The sequence below is a fragment of the Palaemon carinicauda genome, chromosome 38 (assembly GCF_036898095.1).
Source record: "Palaemon carinicauda isolate YSFRI2023 chromosome 38, ASM3689809v2, whole genome shotgun sequence".
NCBI lineage: Eukaryota > Metazoa > Arthropoda > Malacostraca > Decapoda > Palaemonidae > Palaemon > Palaemon carinicauda.
The window spans coordinates 66674683-66694381 of record NC_090762.1 but is presented as its reverse complement, the minus strand read 5'-3'; the positions used below and the strand labels follow the sequence as shown (position 1 = coordinate 66694381).

General features: G+C 44.4%; 1 protein-coding gene across 1 annotated transcript; it reads left to right on the top strand.

The window, feature by feature from the left end:
• Positions 1-634: 634 nt before the first annotated feature.
• On the top strand, positions 635-16212 carry LOC137630358 (uncharacterized). Its single transcript, XM_068361789.1, has 2 exons — positions 635-1219; positions 16177-16212. Exons 1-2 carry the CDS (start codon positions 635-637, stop codon positions 16210-16212), a joined length of 621 nt encoding a protein of 206 aa, XP_068217890.1.
• Positions 16213-19699: the final 3487 nt, after the last annotated feature.

Below are 19699 nucleotides of genomic sequence, written 5' to 3'. Positions count from 1 at the left end.
ACGGTTCCCTCAGTCCAGATAGATAGTTTATATCTATTTCTGCAAGGTTAGGTGGTTAGCTTTAGTAAGGTTGCAGGTTTTTATTATATGGGAAGGTAGTTTCTGAAGTCTAGTCAAGTTGTTGGTCCTACCCCTTTGACAGACTCGATTGAGTTGTTTGCAGCATAGCAGGTCTACTCCTGGCTGAACACTCCTAAGGGAAAGCGACTCTAGAGGCAGTTACCTTTGAAGTCAGCTACCTTAGCAGGTAAGGAATCAAGGTGTTTGTTCTCCTACAACTCTTTTGTTGTTTCCCCAACTATGTTTTTCTGTCTGTTTCCCTCCTCCAAATGTGTGAATCAGCTATATATATATAACTGCCAGGTAAGTACTATTCATAAAAATGGAGTTTTTTATGATAAAACAAAGTTTTATGAATACTTACCTGGCAGTTATATATAAAGTGGGCGCTGAATGTCTTTTCAGGGAGAAATTTTTTCACCGTTTTTTTCCTTGTTTCCACTGCGGTCTAGATCGAGGAAACAATAACAGACTAGTAGCTTATTAGCCGTGGTAGAAGTCAGTTTGTGCTGCATGTGCTCCTGTCTGGATGGTTTTTCTCAAAGTGTTGCCCCCCCTTGTTCCTTTATTTGTAATGGTGGGTGCGTATACTTCAAGGGATGATCGTGTAAGAGTCATTCAATGCTTTGAATTAGGTTTAAGTACCGCTGAAATCGTTCGCCAGACGGATGTAAAGGAACGAACCGTCCAGAACATTGTTGCGAGATACAAGGCTTCAGGAAGGAAAGAGGTACCCCTCCCTGCCAGGAAGTGTGGGAGACCCCCCTTGTTATCTGAACGATCTATTTCGCTTCTGAGACGTGAAGCAGAGCTTAATCCTTTGTTCAGTGCTCGTCAATTCCGGGAAAAACATCCTGAAATTTTAGGAAAGTGTAAAGTACGTACTTTACAGACGTACTTGTCTGTAAAGTTAGGATTCAAGAGTGTTGTGGCGCCTAAGAAGAGCTTGCTAACTGACGCCCATATTAAGAAACGAAAGTTGTTTTTTGATAAGTTTGGTAAATGGGACGTTAATGACTGGAAACAAGTGTTGTTCACTGACGAATCGACATTTCATTGTTCGGCAAGCACCTCGACGAAAGTTTGGCGAAGTCCACGCTACAATAAATACAGTGAAAAACTTATTCGTCCTCGTGAAAAGTTCCCTAAAACTTTGATGGTATGGGGTTCTATGGGCTATGAGGGAGTTGGGGAATTGTGTATTTTTGAAAATAATGAAAGAGTGAACCAGCATTTTTCAATATTAAACTTAGCCGGTGATTATATAAGCTGCAGCTCTGCTGCCCGACAGAAAAACTCTACGTTCAAAATACGCCAGCGATCGCTATGCAGGTAGGGGGTGTACATCAACAGCGCCATCTGTCGAGCAGGTACTCAGTACTCAATGTAAACACAGAACCAAATTTTCTCTCTGTCGTGCCACCGGCAAGACCTACTAAATTCGCTATTGCTTACTGGATTGGTTTTCACATATTTGGTGAAGTACACATTTCTAGTTTTGAGCTTTCGCTATGCAGGTGTTTTATCTTCATCTCAAAACTTGAACTCGTTTTGGATAGATTTAATTATGGTGACAAGGAGAGTATGGACTCTCTTTAACTTTTAAATGGCCGACCCTTCCCTTAGACGGAAGTGGTGTTTAGGTTTTTAGTATTTTTGCTTAACACGTTATAGATCTATATATTTTATATCTCTCCGCCTTTATTAGGCCTCTTCGAATAACTTTCCATTTATTATAAACATATAAAAATAAATTTTTATGTTTTGTTTATATGCGACCTTTCCTGATAGTAGGCGGGTTCCTTACTTGGAACCGAAGTTAATCAACGTTGAGCCCGTTATATCGTATTTAGCCTTTAAAGAATTTAAAACTTTTTAAAATTTAATGTTTTATGAAAGAATTTCTTTGATAGTCTTCGTACTGTTTTCAAAGATGAACTAACGTTTAGTTTTTTTAGACTACGCAGTTGTTGACGTTCAGGACGTTCAACATGCGCTCTATCGTTACGATAGAGAGAGAGTGTATCACGGTTTCACTTTGCAGTAAGAGTAAATCGATTCTGACGTTTTGTTCATTCTTTCTTAGCTTAAATGTTTTAAATTCTAAATTAAAGGAACTTTTTATTTGGAAAACCTTTCAGTTTTTTCCTTTAGTCAAATAACATGTTTTTTTGACGATATATAATTGGGCTCTTCTCTTAGGTGCGAAATCTAGAGAGAAAGAGAGAGAGAGATAGAGACGGAGGGAGAGAGAGGAGAGAAAACGTTCCGTTCAAGCGGGTAACGTTTTTCTCGAGTTGCTCTCGTCCCTAGTCTCTGTACGGGGAGGAAGGATAAAACGTTTTTAGTTTTTTATTCTCGTCCCCAGGCTATGTGCGGTGAGAGATTGAAAACGTAGTTATATGAACTAGTGTTTAGTCTCTTTCCCAGCCACTGATTTTTTTATCTTAAAATATGTTTTCTGTTTTTTGCTGGTATTAATGAGCTTGCATTATACGACTGATTTCGCAATTACTACCTTTTAATGAAGGGTAGAATTGCGTGTTTCAGGTAGAAATCAGTAAAAGTTTCGATTTCAGTGAAATAAGTACAAAACAGAAAATCGATAAAGTGATATGCGCAAAGTGTTACAGTGTTGCGTCCGAGGGTTCGTCTGTTCGTGCCTGTCGTTCACCTAGTCCGGGACCTCTTGCAAGCTCCCAAGCCCAGGGGAGAAGTAATGTCGAACGACTTATGGGTTCGAGAGGCCTTGATCAACGAACAGACGTTTTCCCTCTGTGGTTTCGGGCGTATCTACCCAAGATCGCCCCACCCACTCTAAGACGAGAGAGCCCATTATTCCTCGTCTGCGGAAGAGGTTTCTCGTAAGAAACCATGGACCAAGGTCTCGCGGCTTATTAAGCGCAAGTCGGTCCTTTCCCGCGCAAGTCCAACGGCCCAGTTGTAGCCACTGGGGTCAGTTCGGACTCGCTGCAGTCTTCCGACGACTGCTCACCTCCTAAGAGAGGCAAAGCGGTACCGCATCAGGCAGTCACACCGTCTGTTGCCGCACCTGCTCCTGTAGACCCTAAGTGGTCTTTGCTGCAGACCATGCAGTCTCAGTTAACGTCATTGATGCAGGACTTTCGTGCGGAGAAGGTTGACACTGCACCAACCTCTAGCCTACAACCAACCACGGTTGTGCGTCCTGTGGACGCTGAGGCGACCTTCTCCGCACTCCAAGAGAGTCCCGCCACCCATGCGTTCCAGTGTACCCTGCCAGCCGCATGTTGACGTTCAGCGACACACGGAATCTTCCGTTGATGTTCGCGAGGTACAACAACAGTCTAAGTTGTTTTGTTTTGACGCGGTGCGTCAACTTACGCATTCTAGAGTTGTTTTGACTGCTCAGTCTAGACAGTCGAAGCAGTCTCGAGTGGACACTGTACGTCCTCACACACCTGTTGTGGTTGACAGTTCAGTTGTTGACAGTTCACAGACTGTCAAGCAGTTACATGACGTTGCCTTCTGGTCTGCTACTTATGCACCAGTGAGAGACTCACTGAGGTAACCTAGCTTTTATCGGACAAGGTTCCTGTGGATGAGGAAGTTGCTGTTCTCCCTCCTACTGATATTCCCTTGAGGACTCGGTCAGATGGAGAGGAGCCTTAAGCTGCTTAGCCTCCTATGGACTTTAATTAAATCATGATGATTTTTTTAAGGATCTTCGTCCGGATCTTGTAACTGCTGCTCCTCGTTCGCCTAACGTCAGAACTTACACTAGGGCCTAGCTACTTCGTAGCCGTTGTTTTTAAGCTAGTGCTCTCTCGCTCTCCTAGAGAGCGTTACGGTTGGCTAGGCGACTGGTTTTTGCACCAGGAGGAGTTTTTAGGGGATACAGCCTTTGATTTCCCTTCTTTTAAACTGCTTATAGAGCAGTCTGATATGACACGAGAGAAGTTCTCGGCTTGGGAGTTCATGCCTCTGTCCAGATAGACTTCTCAATTCTGGTAGACTCGCCCTGGCGCCTAGCCAGGAGACGCTCCAAGTTGTTTACAGGTCAACTTCTCAGCTTTTGTCAAGCCTTTGAAGTTTTGCTGTACTATTATGTCACACATAAGGCTTTCAGGGATGGTAAACGGTTCCGCCTCAGTCGCTAACCCCGTCTGTTGCCACACCTGCTCCCGTAGACCCTAAATGGGCTTTGCTGCAAGCCATGCAGTCCAAGCTTGCGTCCTTAATTGAGGACTTAAATGCGGAGAAGAACCTTCTGGCCAACAACCTTCCAACCGGTCGGTTGTGCGCCCTGTTGACGCTGAGGTAACCTACTCGCGTCTGCCAGTTGAGGTGGTTCCTCCTTCTGGCCAACAACCTTCCAACCGGTCGGTTGTGCGCCCTGTTGACGCTGAGGTAACCTACTCGCGTCTGCCAGTTGAGGTGGTTCCTCCTTCTGGCCAACAACCTTCCAACCGGTCGGTTGTGCGCCCTGTTGACGCTGAGGTAACCTACTCGCGTCTGCCAGTTGAGGTGGTTCCTCCACCGATGCGACCCAGTGTGGGTTGCCAGTCGCACGTTGACGTTAAGCGACCCTCGGAGGTGGTTGTTGACGTTCAGGACGTTCAACAACCAGCAGAGGTGACTTGTTGTGACGCAGTGCGTCAACCTCAGCAACCCGGTAGGGTGTTGACTGCACAACCCAGACGGTCTAGACAGTTTTGGGTTGACGCTGTACTTCCTCGCGCACCCATGGTTGTTGACAGTTCACAGACTGTGCAGCAGTTCCATGATATTGCGTCCGGCTCCGTCACGCATCCACCAGTGTGACCGGATTCAGCGAGTCAGACGTTGCCCACTCCGTTGCCGTTTCCTCATCAGTTTCGGATGAGGAACCCTCTGATGAGGACGTTGCTGAACAAGACGATCAGCCCCCAGCCCTGCTATCCATCCAGAAGATGCTGAAGAAGGAACGCTGCTCAGTCAGGCTGTGGATGAGTCTGGTAGGGACACTGTCATCCGTGGATCAATTTGTGTCACTAGGAAGACTACACCTACGTCCTCTTCTATACCATCTAGCTTTTCACTGGAAAAGGACAAGACGCTAGAAGCGGTCTCGATCCCGGTTTCCGGAAAGATAAAGTCTTGTCTGACTTGGTGAAGGGACTATATCAACCTTAGAGAGGGTCTTCCCCTAACTGTTCAGACTCCCAACCACGTTCTCTTCTCGGACGCATCGGACGTAGGCTGGGGTGCGACATTAGACGGTCGGGAATGCTCGGGATTATGGATCTCGAGTCAAAGAACAATGCATTTCAACTGCAAGGAGCTTCTGGCAGTACGTCTGACCTGGAAAAGCTTTAGGTCTCTCCTTCAAGGCAAAGTGGTGGAGGTGAACTCGGACAACACCACGGCTTTGGCGTACATCTCCAAGCAAGGAGGGACCTACTCTCTGACGTTGTACGAGATCGCAAGGGACCTCCTCACCTGGTCAAAAGGTCTATACATATCACTAGTAACGAGGTTCATCCAAGGCAACTTGAATGTCATGGCAGATTGTCTCAGTCGGAAGGGACAAATAATTCCAACAGAATGGACCCTCCACAAGGATGTATGCAAGAGACTTTGGGCCACCTGGGGCCAGCCAACCATAGATCTCTTCGCAACCTCGATGACCAAGAGGCTCCCAATATTTTGCTCACCAATCCCGGACCCAGCAGCAGTTCATATAGATGCCTTTCTACTAGATTGGTCACATCTAGATCTATATGCATTCCCTCCGTTCAAGATTGTCAACAAGGTACTGCAGAAGTTCGCCTCTCACGAAGGGACAAGGTTGACACTAGTTGCTTCCCTCTGGCCCGCGAGAGAATGGTTCACCGAGGTACTTCGATGGCTAGTAGACGTTCCCAGAACACTTCCCCTAAGGGTGGACCTTCTACGTCAGCCACGCGTAAAGAAGGTACACCAAGGCCTCCACGCTCTTCGTCTGACTGCCTTCAGACTATCGAAAGACTCTCGAGAGCTAGAGACTTTTCGAAGGAGGCAGCCAGAGCGATCGCTAGAGCAAGGAGAACATCCACCCTTAGAGTCTACCAATCGAAGTGGGAAATCTTCCGAAACTGGTGCAAGTCAGTATCCGTATCCTCGACCAGTACCCCTGTAACTCAAATAGCTGACTTCCTCTTATATCTGAGGAAAGAACGATCTCTTTCAGCTCCCACTATCAAGGGTTACAGAAGCATGTTGGCATCAGTCTTCCGTCACAGAGGCTTAGATCTTTCCAACATAAAGATCTACAGGACCTCCTTAAGTCTTTTGAGACCACGAAGGAGCGTCGTTTGGTTACACCTGGTTGGAATTTAGACGTGGTACTAAGATTCCTTATGTCAGACAGGTTCGAAACGCTACAATCAGCCTCCCTGAAAGATCTCACCTTAAAGACTCTTTTCCTGGTTTGCTTAGCCACAGCTAAAAGAGTCAGTGAGATTCATGCCTTCAGCAAGAACATCGGATTCTCATCCGAAACGGCTACATGTTCTACAACTTGGTTTTCTAGCCAAAAACGAGCTGCCTTCTCGGCCTTGGCCAATATCGTTCGATATTCCAAACTTATCGTATGGTTGGAAATGAACTAGAAAGAGTCTTATGTCCTGTAAGAGCCCTTAAGTTCTATTTAAAACGAACTAAACCTTTACGAGGCCCGTCTGAAGCTTTATGGTGTTCAGTTAAGAAACACACGAAGTAGAGCTGTCGCAACTTCAGTGGCCTTTAAACAAAATAGATCTCTGCAAAGTATAATCGACGCAACCTATTGGAAAAGCAAATCAGTGTTCGCGTCTTTTTATCTTAAGAATGTCCAGTCTCTTTACGAGAACTGCTACACTCTGGGACCATTCGTAGCAACGAGTGCAGTAGTGGGTGAGGGCTCAACCACTACAATTCCCTAATTCCATAACCTTTTTAATCTTTCTCTTGAATTGTTTTATTATTGTTTTTGGGTTGTCCGGAAGGCTAAGAAGCCTTTCGCATCCTACTTGATTTGGCGGGTGGTCAAAGTCATTTCTTGAGAAGCGCCTAGATTAGAGGTTTTGATGAGGTCCTGTTGTATGGGTTGCAACCCTTGATACTTCAGATCCTAGGGGTCGCTCAGCATCCTAAGAGGATCGCGAGGCTCCGTAAGGAAGACGTACTTAAAAAGGCAGAGTAATTGTTCAAGTCGACTTCCTTACCAGGTACTTATTTATTTTATGTTTGTTATTTTGAATAACTGCTAAAATGAAATACAAAATACTTTGCTCATAATAATGTAAACAAGTAATGCTGGTCTCTACCCACCCCCCTGGGTGTGAATCAGCTTATATAATCACCGGCTAAGTTTAATATTGAAAAATGTTTTTTTTATTAATAAAATAAATTTTTGAATATACTTACCCGGTGATTATATATCAAAGGACCCTCCCTTCCTCCCCAATAGAGACCCAGTGGACCGAGGAGAAAATTGGTTCTGTGTTTACTTTGAGTACTGAGTACCTGCTCGACAGATGGCGCTGTTGATGTACACCCCCTACCTGCATAGCGATCGCTGGCGTATTTTGAACGTAGAGTTTTTCTGTCGGGCAGCAGAGCTGCAGCTTATATAATCACCGGGTAAGTATATTCAAAAATTTATTTTATTAATAAAAATAACATATTTTCTGGGCTCCGACCTGTGCCGCGCAGTGAAATACTCCTAGAGCACTATTTCTAAGGAATATAACTGCTATATATTACCAGAGAAAAAAAGCATAGGAATGCCAGGTTGAACCCAGCTCGCTCACCTATAAAAGGTGTCGGTATAAAATACTGGGGCGTGATAATTCACAACCAGAGGTCTCGCACTATTTAGATATCTCCTCTTCAAAATCCCCGCCACAGCGAGGTGCCGTTCAACACTACTACCACTAACCCAACCCACGCCAGTGACGACACTCCTTTATAGCACTGTTGTTATTAAGTCCAACATGTTTTTTTCTTGTGTTTACCCTTGGATTTATCATTATTTTATAATCGATGGCCGATTCCCATGATACCCCATCGAAGTTAAGTACTTTATCCATGAGTTTTAGCGAGATTGGGCAGTGTAACCTCTGTTTTTATTAATTGAGAAGTGTTTATTTATGAACGGCGTCCCCGTTCTTACCGTTCATGGTTCGGCTCTGCCCTTTTTCTCGTTAGTTCGTCCGTCATTAATATTTGTTCGAACTTTTAGGAGTTTTTTCCTTACATTTATATAGTACACCGTCTTTATGCTTTCATCTAGCATTAACTTTATGTTATCCTATGATATCAGTGTTAGCGTTTCATCAAGGAGTAGGTTATGTTGGTATGCCTGCATTCGTGCATGTTGGTGGATTGCGTCACCTTTGAGATTGTTTCGCTAGTTCTAGGAAGACGACCATCTCACTTATTATTATTAAACCTTTTAGTTTTATTTCGTACGCTCCACCTAGTTTTACATTTGGTTCGAGTGGGACTCTCGCGTATTTTGTTGTTTTTACTGTTCGATCTACCGCTTCAGTAACTAGGTTGGTACCCCTGCTTTCCATCTGCTGATGGCGTCATGCTCCTCCCTTACCACTCGCCCGAGTCCCTCTCTCGCCATATTATTTCTGCATGCCTAACCTTACTTACGTGATTTCGCTTTTAATTCATTATTTATTTTTATGTATTTGTGCATTGATATTATGTTTATTGCTTTACTCCGTTATGATCATATTTTTGGGATTTTCATGTCATGTTGAGGGGATCTCCAGTTAGTAGCCCTGTCTACCACTACGCACTGGTGATTCCCCGGTACCATACCCCCCCCCCCCACAGGTTGGGGAGGCTATTCCATCTCCCCCTCCTCCAGTGTACACCCTTCCTCTCACTCGATGGTTGTTGGTTATGACATACGGGTCAAGTATGCTTGTTCCTCAGTCTTCCCTCAACGTTCCGACATATTGAGGACTGAGTGTACCCACGGGGTGTGACTTAGTCTCATTCATTCATACCGGGCGGTCTCGTCTCCTCCCCTCCCGTCGCCCCGATTGGCCATCGGTCGGGGGAGGGGGAGGGCCGGGACCACCGGGGACTATCACACGTGATTAGTCGGTATGACTGCACCTTGGTGTAACTTTTGCTTTTAGCTATGGTTGTAAGAATGAGCACTTCTATTAGGAGTGTCCCCACCTACGGTACCTCCTGCTATTATCGTCCGCATAGGACTTATTAATATCCCATATCATTATATTATATTCTACATGAATCATTACCTTCGTCCCGGTACCTCCGGTTGGGTAGTGGGGGTTCCATTGGCTCCCCCCGCGCTCTCCCGTGGTTCCCTTCCGTCATCAGACATCGGAGCCTCCGGGCTCTTAAATACAAGATCTGTTGACACTGACACAGTTTTGATTAATATCCTCCCTCCGGGAGCCCTATTCAATTACAGACATTAGTTTTAGATCATAACTGGAGTTTTCTATTTATATATTTTAAGGATGTATCTTAGGTTACTTTAAGTTTACTTTAAGTTACTTTAAGTTTACTTTAAGTTACTTTAAGTTTACTTTACCAACCCTGTTCCCCGGCCCCGGGGGCCCCGGAACTAGTTTTGATTGTATTTATTCATCACTGTTTTTTGCATCCTTTTTCATCCCTTTTTATTTTATACCTCCCTGGTAATGACGGGATGGTATATTCCTCGCTATGACAATATTATTTCATTGATAATCTTAACTTATTACGGAATTGTTTCAACAATGTCTGTTAATTTTTATAATTTTTCCCCGGTTACTATACCGGTTCGAAATTTTGTTCATAGCCTTTTGTCCCGATTTCATATCGGTCTATTTTAAGAATCCGGAACACCCGGATCTTTTTAGGTTATTAACCTATTATGGGATACTCGCGTATCTGTATTTTATTCTATACTTCCCAAGTAGCGACGGGATAGTGTATTTCAAGCTATGACAATATTATTTCATTGATAACCTTAACTTATTACGGGATTGTTTTAACAATGTCAGTTTATTTATAAGTTTTTCCCCGGTTACTAAACCGGTCCTAGAGTTGTTCATAGCCTTTTGTCCCGGTTTCATATCGGTCTACTTTAAGAACCCGGAACACCCGGATCCTTTTAGGTTACTAACCTATTATGGGACACTCACGTATCTTTATTTTATTTTATACTTCCCAAATAGCAACGGGATAGTATATTTCTCGCTATGACAATATTTTTTCATTGATAACCTTAACTTATTATGGAATTGTTTTAACAAAGTCAGTTAATTTATGATAAGTTTTTCCCCGGTTACTGTACCGATCTGAATTTTGTTCATAGTCTTTTGTCCCGATTTCATATTGGTCTAATTCAAGAATTCGGAGCATCCGGATCTCTTTAGGTTACTGACCTGCTATGGGATACTTATGTATCTTTATGTTATTCTATACTTCCCCAGTACCGACGGGATAGTATATTTCGCGCTATGACAATATTATTTCATTGATAATCTTCATATTTTGACAATGTCAGTTAATTTATGAAAGTTTTCTCCCCGGTTATTATACCTGTCCGAAATTTTGTTCATAGCCTTTTGTCTCGGTTTCATACCGGTCTATTTTAAGAATTCGGAACACCCGGATCTTTTTGGGTTACTACCCTACTATGGGACACTGTAGGTGCCCCTGTCGTTACTATCTATAATTATAACTTCGGATATATTATTTTGGGATTTTCATTTTATTTCCTTTGTGATTGATCGATTTAAACATTTATTCTCGATCTATTTATTTTACATTCCCAACGGAGTTACCTTGTTCATTAGTAACGATATACCCTCTTTCGGAGCTCGCAGTCTCTTCTACCTTGGCGACTCTTTAGATCTGGGTTGGCGGGTTTGCCTGGAGTGTCAGGGCAAAGAGACCCTGTGTCTCTTCCTTTTAGGGTTTTCAAGGAAGCACGTGGCTGATGTCGGGCCACGTCCCGTTGTCCCTAAAGTTAAAGCTACCTGCCAGCCCTACCAAAGACTCACAGGTCTTCCAAATCACCAAACCAGTTAAGACTTCTCTTGGGTCGAGAGCGAAGCCCGGCCTGAAACCTACGACCCCGGAGGCTCCCTTCGTCCGGCAGCCCTTTCAAGATTGATGCATGGCCTCTCGTGGCATGGTTAGTTTCAACCTGACCTTTCATTAGAAGAGGCCAGTGACCGATCCCAGGGATGAGGTAGAAATTTATTTCTATTTGAACACGATGTTGTGCTGATATTTATCCATATATATACATATATATATAATTTACGGACCTCTGTAGCTCACTGGCTCAAACCTCGTGTCACATACCGAGTCACCACGAATTATAGGATGGAAGATTCCTGGTGCCTCTGTGAACTTGACAATTGAATGGAATTATTGCCCATTAGGGGGAAGAGAGAGTGCTAAACCATATAGCCTCATACAGGGTCTCATTTGTTATGGGCTACCTCAACAGCACAATATATCATCCCGGATGCCTCTAAGCTCCCGGAATTCGTCGAAAGCAATCCGTGGAAGGGGGCCTTGCGCTCTCCCTTCAAAGATGGTATGTTAACCATCGAAGGGTTTGGCACCCGGACTGTAGAAGATTTTGAATTCTACCCGCCGGGTCTACAGTTCCCTCTCTCTGGTTTCGCATGCCTTACCGAGGAGACACTCGTAAGGTTTGACAAGGTCCCCAAAGAAACCAAAATGTACCCAAAGGGGCAGGCTCAGTCCACCTGGGTCCGGCCCTTAAACGAGTGGGAGTGTGTTAACACTACGTTAACACCTCACAAGAGCCCGTACACGATGTTTCTAGTGGAGGAGTAAACCCCTACTCCGTGTGTCACTAAGATATCGGACCTTGCTCAGCAGGCAATAAACGAGGACAAGCCGTTACCGCAGCTGAAGGAAACGCATCCGACCTCCCTCCTGTCCCTGGGGGATCACGATTGCTGGACTAACGCCCCGGCGACCTTCACATCGGGTAAATTAAGCGCTGACTGTGCTCCCATTCAGTTCAGTGAGTGGCTACCCAGGCTTCCGGAATCTCTGATATGCCTCGAGCTCGAAGCCTGTATGCGCCTGAGTAGACCTATCAACTCGGCTACAATGGCAGAAAAGACCTCTTTAATGTATGAAGAAGAACCACCTTTTAAGGTCTTGACGAAGTCATTACTTCAAACCTTACTGTCTGATTCCTACGACTTCTTTGCGGCCAGACGTCGTTGCTGTAGGCATGTCTTGTCTGAGGCCACTATCAGACATGAGCCTAACAAGCTCATTAAAGCCCCAGTCTGGAGCTGCTAGGGTCAATCAGAGCCTCAAGGTTCGATGGGCTTAGTCCCCAAGCACAAGTTCGAACCGGCCAGCAACCAATCTCGAGGTAGAAAGAGTCTGAGATCTTTCCATTTCTTCCAAACCGGCAGTCCCAACAGGTGGTTCAAACCATCCCGGTGGCACAAGGGAGTCAACCTTTCACTTCGAAGGGTCAACCCCAACAGCAATACGTGCTGGTTCCTCAGTCCCAAGTAGCAACTACCTCCTATGCTACTTCCCCAGCCCTTAGGCCCACCTTTGAAACTCAGGGTGCTTTCCAGGGTTACCAGCGCCCCAGAGGCGCTAGCTCGAGAGGAACTTTTCGCAACAGCTACTCTCGAGGCCGAGGAGGTAAATCCGCAGCAAATCATTGGGAGTTCTCAGGTAGGGGTAGGACTTTACATCTTCCGGAACCGTTGAACATTCAACATTTGGGCTTTCAGTATAATTTCCAAAGGTCTGGGGTGGAGTTGGATAGAATGTCCCCCTCCACCAACCAGTTTTCATCAACATCCAACGGAAGAGCTAGTCTTATATGAAAACGATTTATTGCAAAAGGAAGCAATAAAGAAAGTAAATCGTTTGTAATTTCAGGATCACTTGTTCAGCGGGTCAAAGAAAGACTCAGAATAGCGAAGAGTAATCCTAGACCTGTCGCTTCTGAATTCTTACATTTAATGCGACAAGTTTCACATGCTGACCATCTCTCAGGTGCGGACCTTGCTTCTCTGTGGGGCCGTCACCCCCCCTATGGATCTTGCAGACGTTTGCTATCATGTTCCGAAAGCAAGGCATTTTCGTCCGTTTCTAGGCTTCAACTAGGCAAACTGCCTCACAGCAACTACAGAGTGATAATCTCTTACAACAGTTTTGGTTCCAAATCAACTTCGAGAAATCTCGTTTGGTCCCGAGGACAAGTTTCAATGGTTAGGATTCAATGGGTTCTATGCTCCCACACTCTGTCTCCCAACAGCCAAGAGGAACGATATAGCAAAACACAATACGTTTTCTCAAAGACAAATTGTCTTCCAGAAGAAATCAAGAGAGAATCCTGGGTGCCCTCCAGTTTGCCTCAGTAACAGATATACTACTGAAGGCCAGACTGAAAGATATAAGCCGAGTGTGGTGCTCCAGGAAAACGAGTAATATCGAGACAAAGGGCTCGACTCCAACCAATTCTGAAGAAAAGACTTCAACCATGGACAAAGGTCAAAATCTGGCAAATCCGTTTCCTTACAATATCAAGCTCGTCATTTACACAGACGCCTCCCTAACAGGCGGGGGGGGGGATACTCTCAGTACACGAAAGTCCTGGGACTATGGTCGACAATATTCCGCCAACTTCATATCAATGTTTTAGAGGCCATGGCGGTATTTTTGACCTTAAGCAACCGGCTCCAGCCAAAAACCAACATATCAGGTTTCTTCTAGATAGATAGTGGTGGACGCACTTTCGAGGACAACTCCGCTGGAGTCGGAGTGGTCACTAGACCCAATGTCCTTCAGTTGGATTCTTTCTCAGGTTCCGGATCTCCAGATAGATCTGTTTGCAACAAAGTCCAACTACAACTAGAGTGCTACGTAGCTCCCAGCCCGGATCCTCGGGCTTACGCCACAGACGCACTATCATTAGTCTGGAACATTTGGGAGAGAATTTACCTATTCCCACCAATAAATCTGTCGATGAAAGTGTTAGACAAGCTCAGGACTTTCAAAGGCCAAGTTGCTCTAGTAGTCCCCATCTGGCCCAAGCACAACGGGTTTCCCCTTCTGGTGGAACTGGGTCTCCACCTCGACAGATCCCCAATCCAATACTAACACAAGCAGTACAACTCGCTGTGTGTTAGCTTCCTCAAATTCAGAATGCCCTACCTTTCTGGACTTTATGAAATTTGCAGCTCAAGAGGTGCAGATATTGATCCTCAAATACGTTATTTTTAGAATCAGATAAGAGGGGATCCACCCTTCGACAGTATGATTCGGCTGTTATGAAACTTGCCAGTTTTTAAGGGACTCAAAGGTTGAGACGATGACTATGAATCTGTCAGTAACCTTCTTCAGAATTTTATTTGAATCAGACTTAGCGACTTGTACTATTACCACAAATTAAGTCAGCCTTGAAGGTTTTACAATTGGCTTTAATATTGCCCTTACAGATTCATACTTCTCATCCATCCCGAGAACCTGCGCCAGATTGAAACCATCAACTCACCCTAGCTCAGTTTCCTGGTTTCTGAATGTCGTACTTAAGTTGGCTTCAGACACTCTTAACGAGACTTGCCATTATATTCCATTGGTTAGGAAATCCTTGTTCTTAATTAACCTGACTTCTGGCGCCAGAATATCAGAACTTTCAGCCTTGTCTAGAGATCCAGGTCATATTGAATTTTAGCGAAAATGAGGACCCCCAGGACAGACGGTTCCCCTGGAAGATTGTCCCACTTCCGCAGGACCCATCTTTATGTCCAGTAAACACTCTGGAAGCCTACTTAAACATATCTCCCGTTCAGTCCTCGGGGCCCTTACCCATTAGAGAAGGTGAAGAACCATCATCCTGAAAGGACTCAGACAGAAGATTCTGCATTTCATTAACGGGCTGCCTAGAATCATTCCCACATCACTCCCTCACGTCCATGATATATGAGCTGTAGCTACCTCAGTTAATTACTATGAACTTCACTGGACTTACTAAATATACAGGCCGGAAGTCTCCAACAGTATTTAAACGCCACTGCTTAAAACCTCTGGAAGCCTTATATTTGCTACAGTGGCAGCAGGGAATGTGATTCCTCCTGAACATAGTGAACCTTAATCAACTATGTCTTGCTATCCTCTTACCTGTTATTTTGGATTTTATTTTACTTCCTCAGGTATTGTTCCAAGATTTGGGACCATTTCTCTGGTACTATTTCACTGCGCGGCACAGGTCGGAGCCCAGAAAAGGGATTTTGACGAAGGAAAAATCTATTTCTGGGCGAGAGACCTGTGCCGCCCAGTGAACCCTCCCTTGACTTCCCTCCCAACATGGGCCCCAATCCTTGGGTGCTATGAGGAGTGACGTCACTGGCGTGGGTTGGGTTAGTGGTAGTAGTGTTGAACGGCACCTCGCTGTGGCGGGGATTTTGAAGAGGAGATATCTAAATAGTGCGAGACCTCTGGTTGTGAATTATCACGCCCCAGTATTTTATACCGACACCTTTTATAGGTGAGCGAGCTGGGTTCAACCTGGCATTCCTATGCTTTTTTTCTCTGGTAATATATAGCAGTTATATTCCTTAGAAATAGTGCTCTAGGAGTATTTCACTGGGCGGCACAGGTCTCTCGCCCAGAAATAGATTTTTCCTTCGTCAAAATCCCTTTATTACGTCGTACTGAATGAGTTTTTAGAGGGAAGTTTTGAGAAAACAGGTGCTTCGATCCTTCAGCAAGACGGCGCACGCTGCCACACAACGGCATTGATAAAGAACTGGTTGCAGGATTGTGGTGTGGAGCTTTTAAGTGAATGGCCCCCTAATTCCCCTGACTTTAATCCCATTGAAAATCTGTGGTAAATCATTAAACAACGATTGCAGAAAGTTGACTGCTCCACGATCGACAAACTTAAGGCTGCCATCCTTGCTCCTTGGAACAGTATCGAACCAGAGATTTGTCAGCACCTCATTGAAAGTGTTCCCCGACGGCTTAAGGCAGCTAAGGAGGACAAATTTGGTGTTACCAAATACTAGATAACATAAGGTAAGCTCAAACACCATTTTTATGTAATAACTAATTTTTTGCATTCCCTTACAGGTCAACAAAGGTGCTCGTGAGTATGCGCTCTCCTAAATTTCCTTCAGCCGAAAATACATTCAGGGCCTACTTTATATACTGTATTTTAAAGCCCACCCACCTCCCCTCAGGAGACAGGTCGGGCAAAGATAATCAGAGGAACAGAAAACGGGATTGATTCCAAGTACCACCCTGTAAGGGTTGTTAACCATCTAACCACACAACCACCACAAGGCGGTTGCCGCGATTTTCGATTAAATTCTGCCGCAGTCGGAGACTCAGCTGTATATATATAACTGCCAGGTAAGTATTCATAAAACTTTGTTTTATCATAAAAACTCCATATTTATATGTTACTGTATTCCTATACCTGTTCGTTTGAATCATATAGCATTTTTACTTTACCGTTAGCAATTTTAATACCAAGTAAGTATGTATACTGTACTTTTAACTTTACCGCTAGTTATATGTAACTGTCGGTTTAGTGTGTTAAAATTTTTATTTTACAATGAAAAATCAGTATAAGTTTTTATTAAAATATTTTGTCAAGTTTTATGGCAAGAACTGAACGATTTTGCTTTATTATTCAAGCCGTTAGCTGAGAGTAAGATCTCTCACAGGCAGGACTATTATGGTCTTTTGTGTAAGAGCTTTAAGTGCAAGTTTCAGTGCTAAATTAGTGCAGTGAATTTTTTCAGCACAGTGGAGGATGCGTCTGCTCGGACCCGTCGTTATCCTAGCCTTAGACCTCTTCCAAGCTCCCCAACCCCTGGGAGAAGGAATGTCCTGCGGCGAAAGGAAATGAGAGAGAGCCAAGTTTTAGCTCTCAAGCAGACGTCACCTCGAGCATTCCTGTTGATGTTACCAGAACGCTCGCCCTTTCATGGGAAATTCTCATACTAACACTGCTGTTTGAGTCTTGTATTGCATCGCGTATGCTGATAATAGCAATACTGTAATCTATATAGACTCGGCTTTTTGTCCCAGAGCGCCAGTAGGCCACGAGAACCCTCTGACCGGAACTCTTCTAACCGTACACGCCGAGCAGCGTAATGTAGATAATTTTGCTAGATCGCTCGGCGCCTATTCTTTCAGGACGTTCGGCGCCTCGTCTTTCAGGACGCTCGGCGCCTCGTCTTTCAGGACGCTCGGCGCCTCGTCTTTCAGGACGCTCGGCGCCTCGTCTTTCAGGACGCTCGGCGCCTCGTCTTTCAGGACGCTCGGCGCCTCGTCTTTCAGGAAGCTCAGCGCGGCGTCTTCCAGGACGCTCAGCACCACGTCTTCCAGGACGCTCGGCACCACGTCTTCCAGGACGCTCGGCACCACGTCTTACAGGACGCTCGACACCATGTCTTACAGGACGATTGGCGCCTCGTCTTCCTGGACGATCGGCGCCACGTCTTATAAGACGTTCGGCGTCGTGCTCTGTTGGCCGCTCAGCACCACGCCTTTCAGGACAATTGCCGCCACATATTACACGTTCGAAGTGAAACATCGAGCGTGAGGCATGACATTGATCATGAGAACCTCAGTTTTAAATATTAAACTTAGCCGGTGAATATATAAATAGCTGACGTCTCCGACGGTCGACAGATTCCAAAAACTCGCGAGCGATCGCCATGAAGGCTGCCGGGTGTGCCACCAGCGCCGACTATCGGCCAGATACCGCATATACTTCTCAACCAAACCAGTTCTTCTCTGTCGGTGTTAAAGACAACACTGGTTCCGCTCGCGCTTGACCTCGAGTTTTCTACCGATTGGTGAAGTACTTGGTTTTGGTTTTATTGCTTTCGCTGTGTTGGATTATTCAATACTATCTTCAAAAGAAATGCTTTTGAAAGGAGAGGAAAAGTTTTTGCCCTTGTTTTTTTAATCTCGCTCTGGTTTTTCCATAGAGAAAAGATGGCCGACCCTTCCCTCAGTGTACGGAAGTGTGTTAAAGGCTTTTAGTAATTATTTTATCACTTTATAAATTATTGTTGATATTTATAGATTTACCTCTATATATTTTATATCTCACCCGCCTTTATTAGGCCTCTTCGATTAGCTTTCCATTTATACTAAACACCGAGATAAATTTTATGTTTTTGTTTATATGCGGCCTTTACCTATTCTTTGTAGGCGGTCCTGACTTGGAAAACGAAGTTAAACAACGTTGAGCCCATTCAACTTTTATTTTTGTTTAGATAAAAACAGTTGCTCTGTAAGAGTGATGAGATGAATATTTTTAGAAAATATTTTAAGAAATTTATTCTTTGAATAGTCTTCGTGCTGTTTTTCAAAGATGAACTAACGTTTGGTTTATTTATGCTACGCAGTTTGCGCTCTATCGCTACGATAGAGAAAGAGAGAATCACGATTTCACTTTGCAGAAAGAGTAAATCGATTTTGACGTTTTGTTCATTCTTCTTTCAAACTGAAGTTTTTTAGATACTAATTTAAAGGGACATGTTAATTTTCAATTTCTTAGTCCTTTCAGTTTTTTCCTTTAGTCAAATAACCTGTTATTGACGAAGAGTGAGTGAGCCATTCTCTTGTGAGTGACGAGAGAGAGAGAGAGAGGGAGAGAGAGAGAAAGAGAGAATGATCCGATCTTTATTCTCGTCCCAAGTCTCTATACAAGGAGTTTGGGAGCGAGTAACGTTGTTCTCGATTCAGATTTTTACTCTCGTCCCAAGTCTCTGTACGGGGAGAGAGGATAAAACGTTTTAGTTTTTATTCTCATCTCAAGGCACTGTACGGTGAGAGATTGAAAACGTAGTCCTTAGTGAACTAGTTTTTAGTCTCATCCCCAGTCACTGATCTTTTTAACTTTATATATTTCCGTTTTATTTGATATATATGTATATGTTTATTGATTTTTGCATGTGTGTTTCATTTTGTACTAATGTGCTTACATTATACGACTCATTTCGCAATTCTAACCTTTTGATTTAAGGGAGAATTGCGTGCTTCAGGTAGAAATCAGCTTTATTCATGTCTAATGTGAAATTATTAAGAAATGCGATATCAGTGAAGAAAGTGCAAAAAAAAAAAACATGTTCTGTGTTGCGGAGGGTTAGTTTGTTCGTGCTTGTCGCTTGCCTAGTCCGAGATCTCTTTCAGGCTCCCCTGCACCAGGGAGAAGGAATGTCGTAGGACCTAAGGGAGTGAGGGGTGTAAACCAACGAACAGACGTTCCCTCAAAGGTATCAGACGTTGCTCCTCAAGCACGTCCTTGCCATAAGACAGGAGAGACGAAGTTTCTCCTCGTCTTCCGATGATTCGTCTCTTTAAAAGCCTGGGCGTAAGGTTTCGAGACGGTTGAAACGTTTATTAGTTCCTTCAGAACAAGTTCAACGTCCTAGCTGTAGTCATCATGAGAGTCCCGTTCATAGCGATGACGTTCATGTACAGACGTTTCTGCCACAGACTCGACGTGACGTTGAGCGGTAGACACCGTAGACACAACGTGACGTCGAGTGTCAGTCACTGTAGTCACGATATAGCATCGATCAGCAGTCACCGCTGTTACTACGTGACGTTTGAACGTCAGCCACCGCAG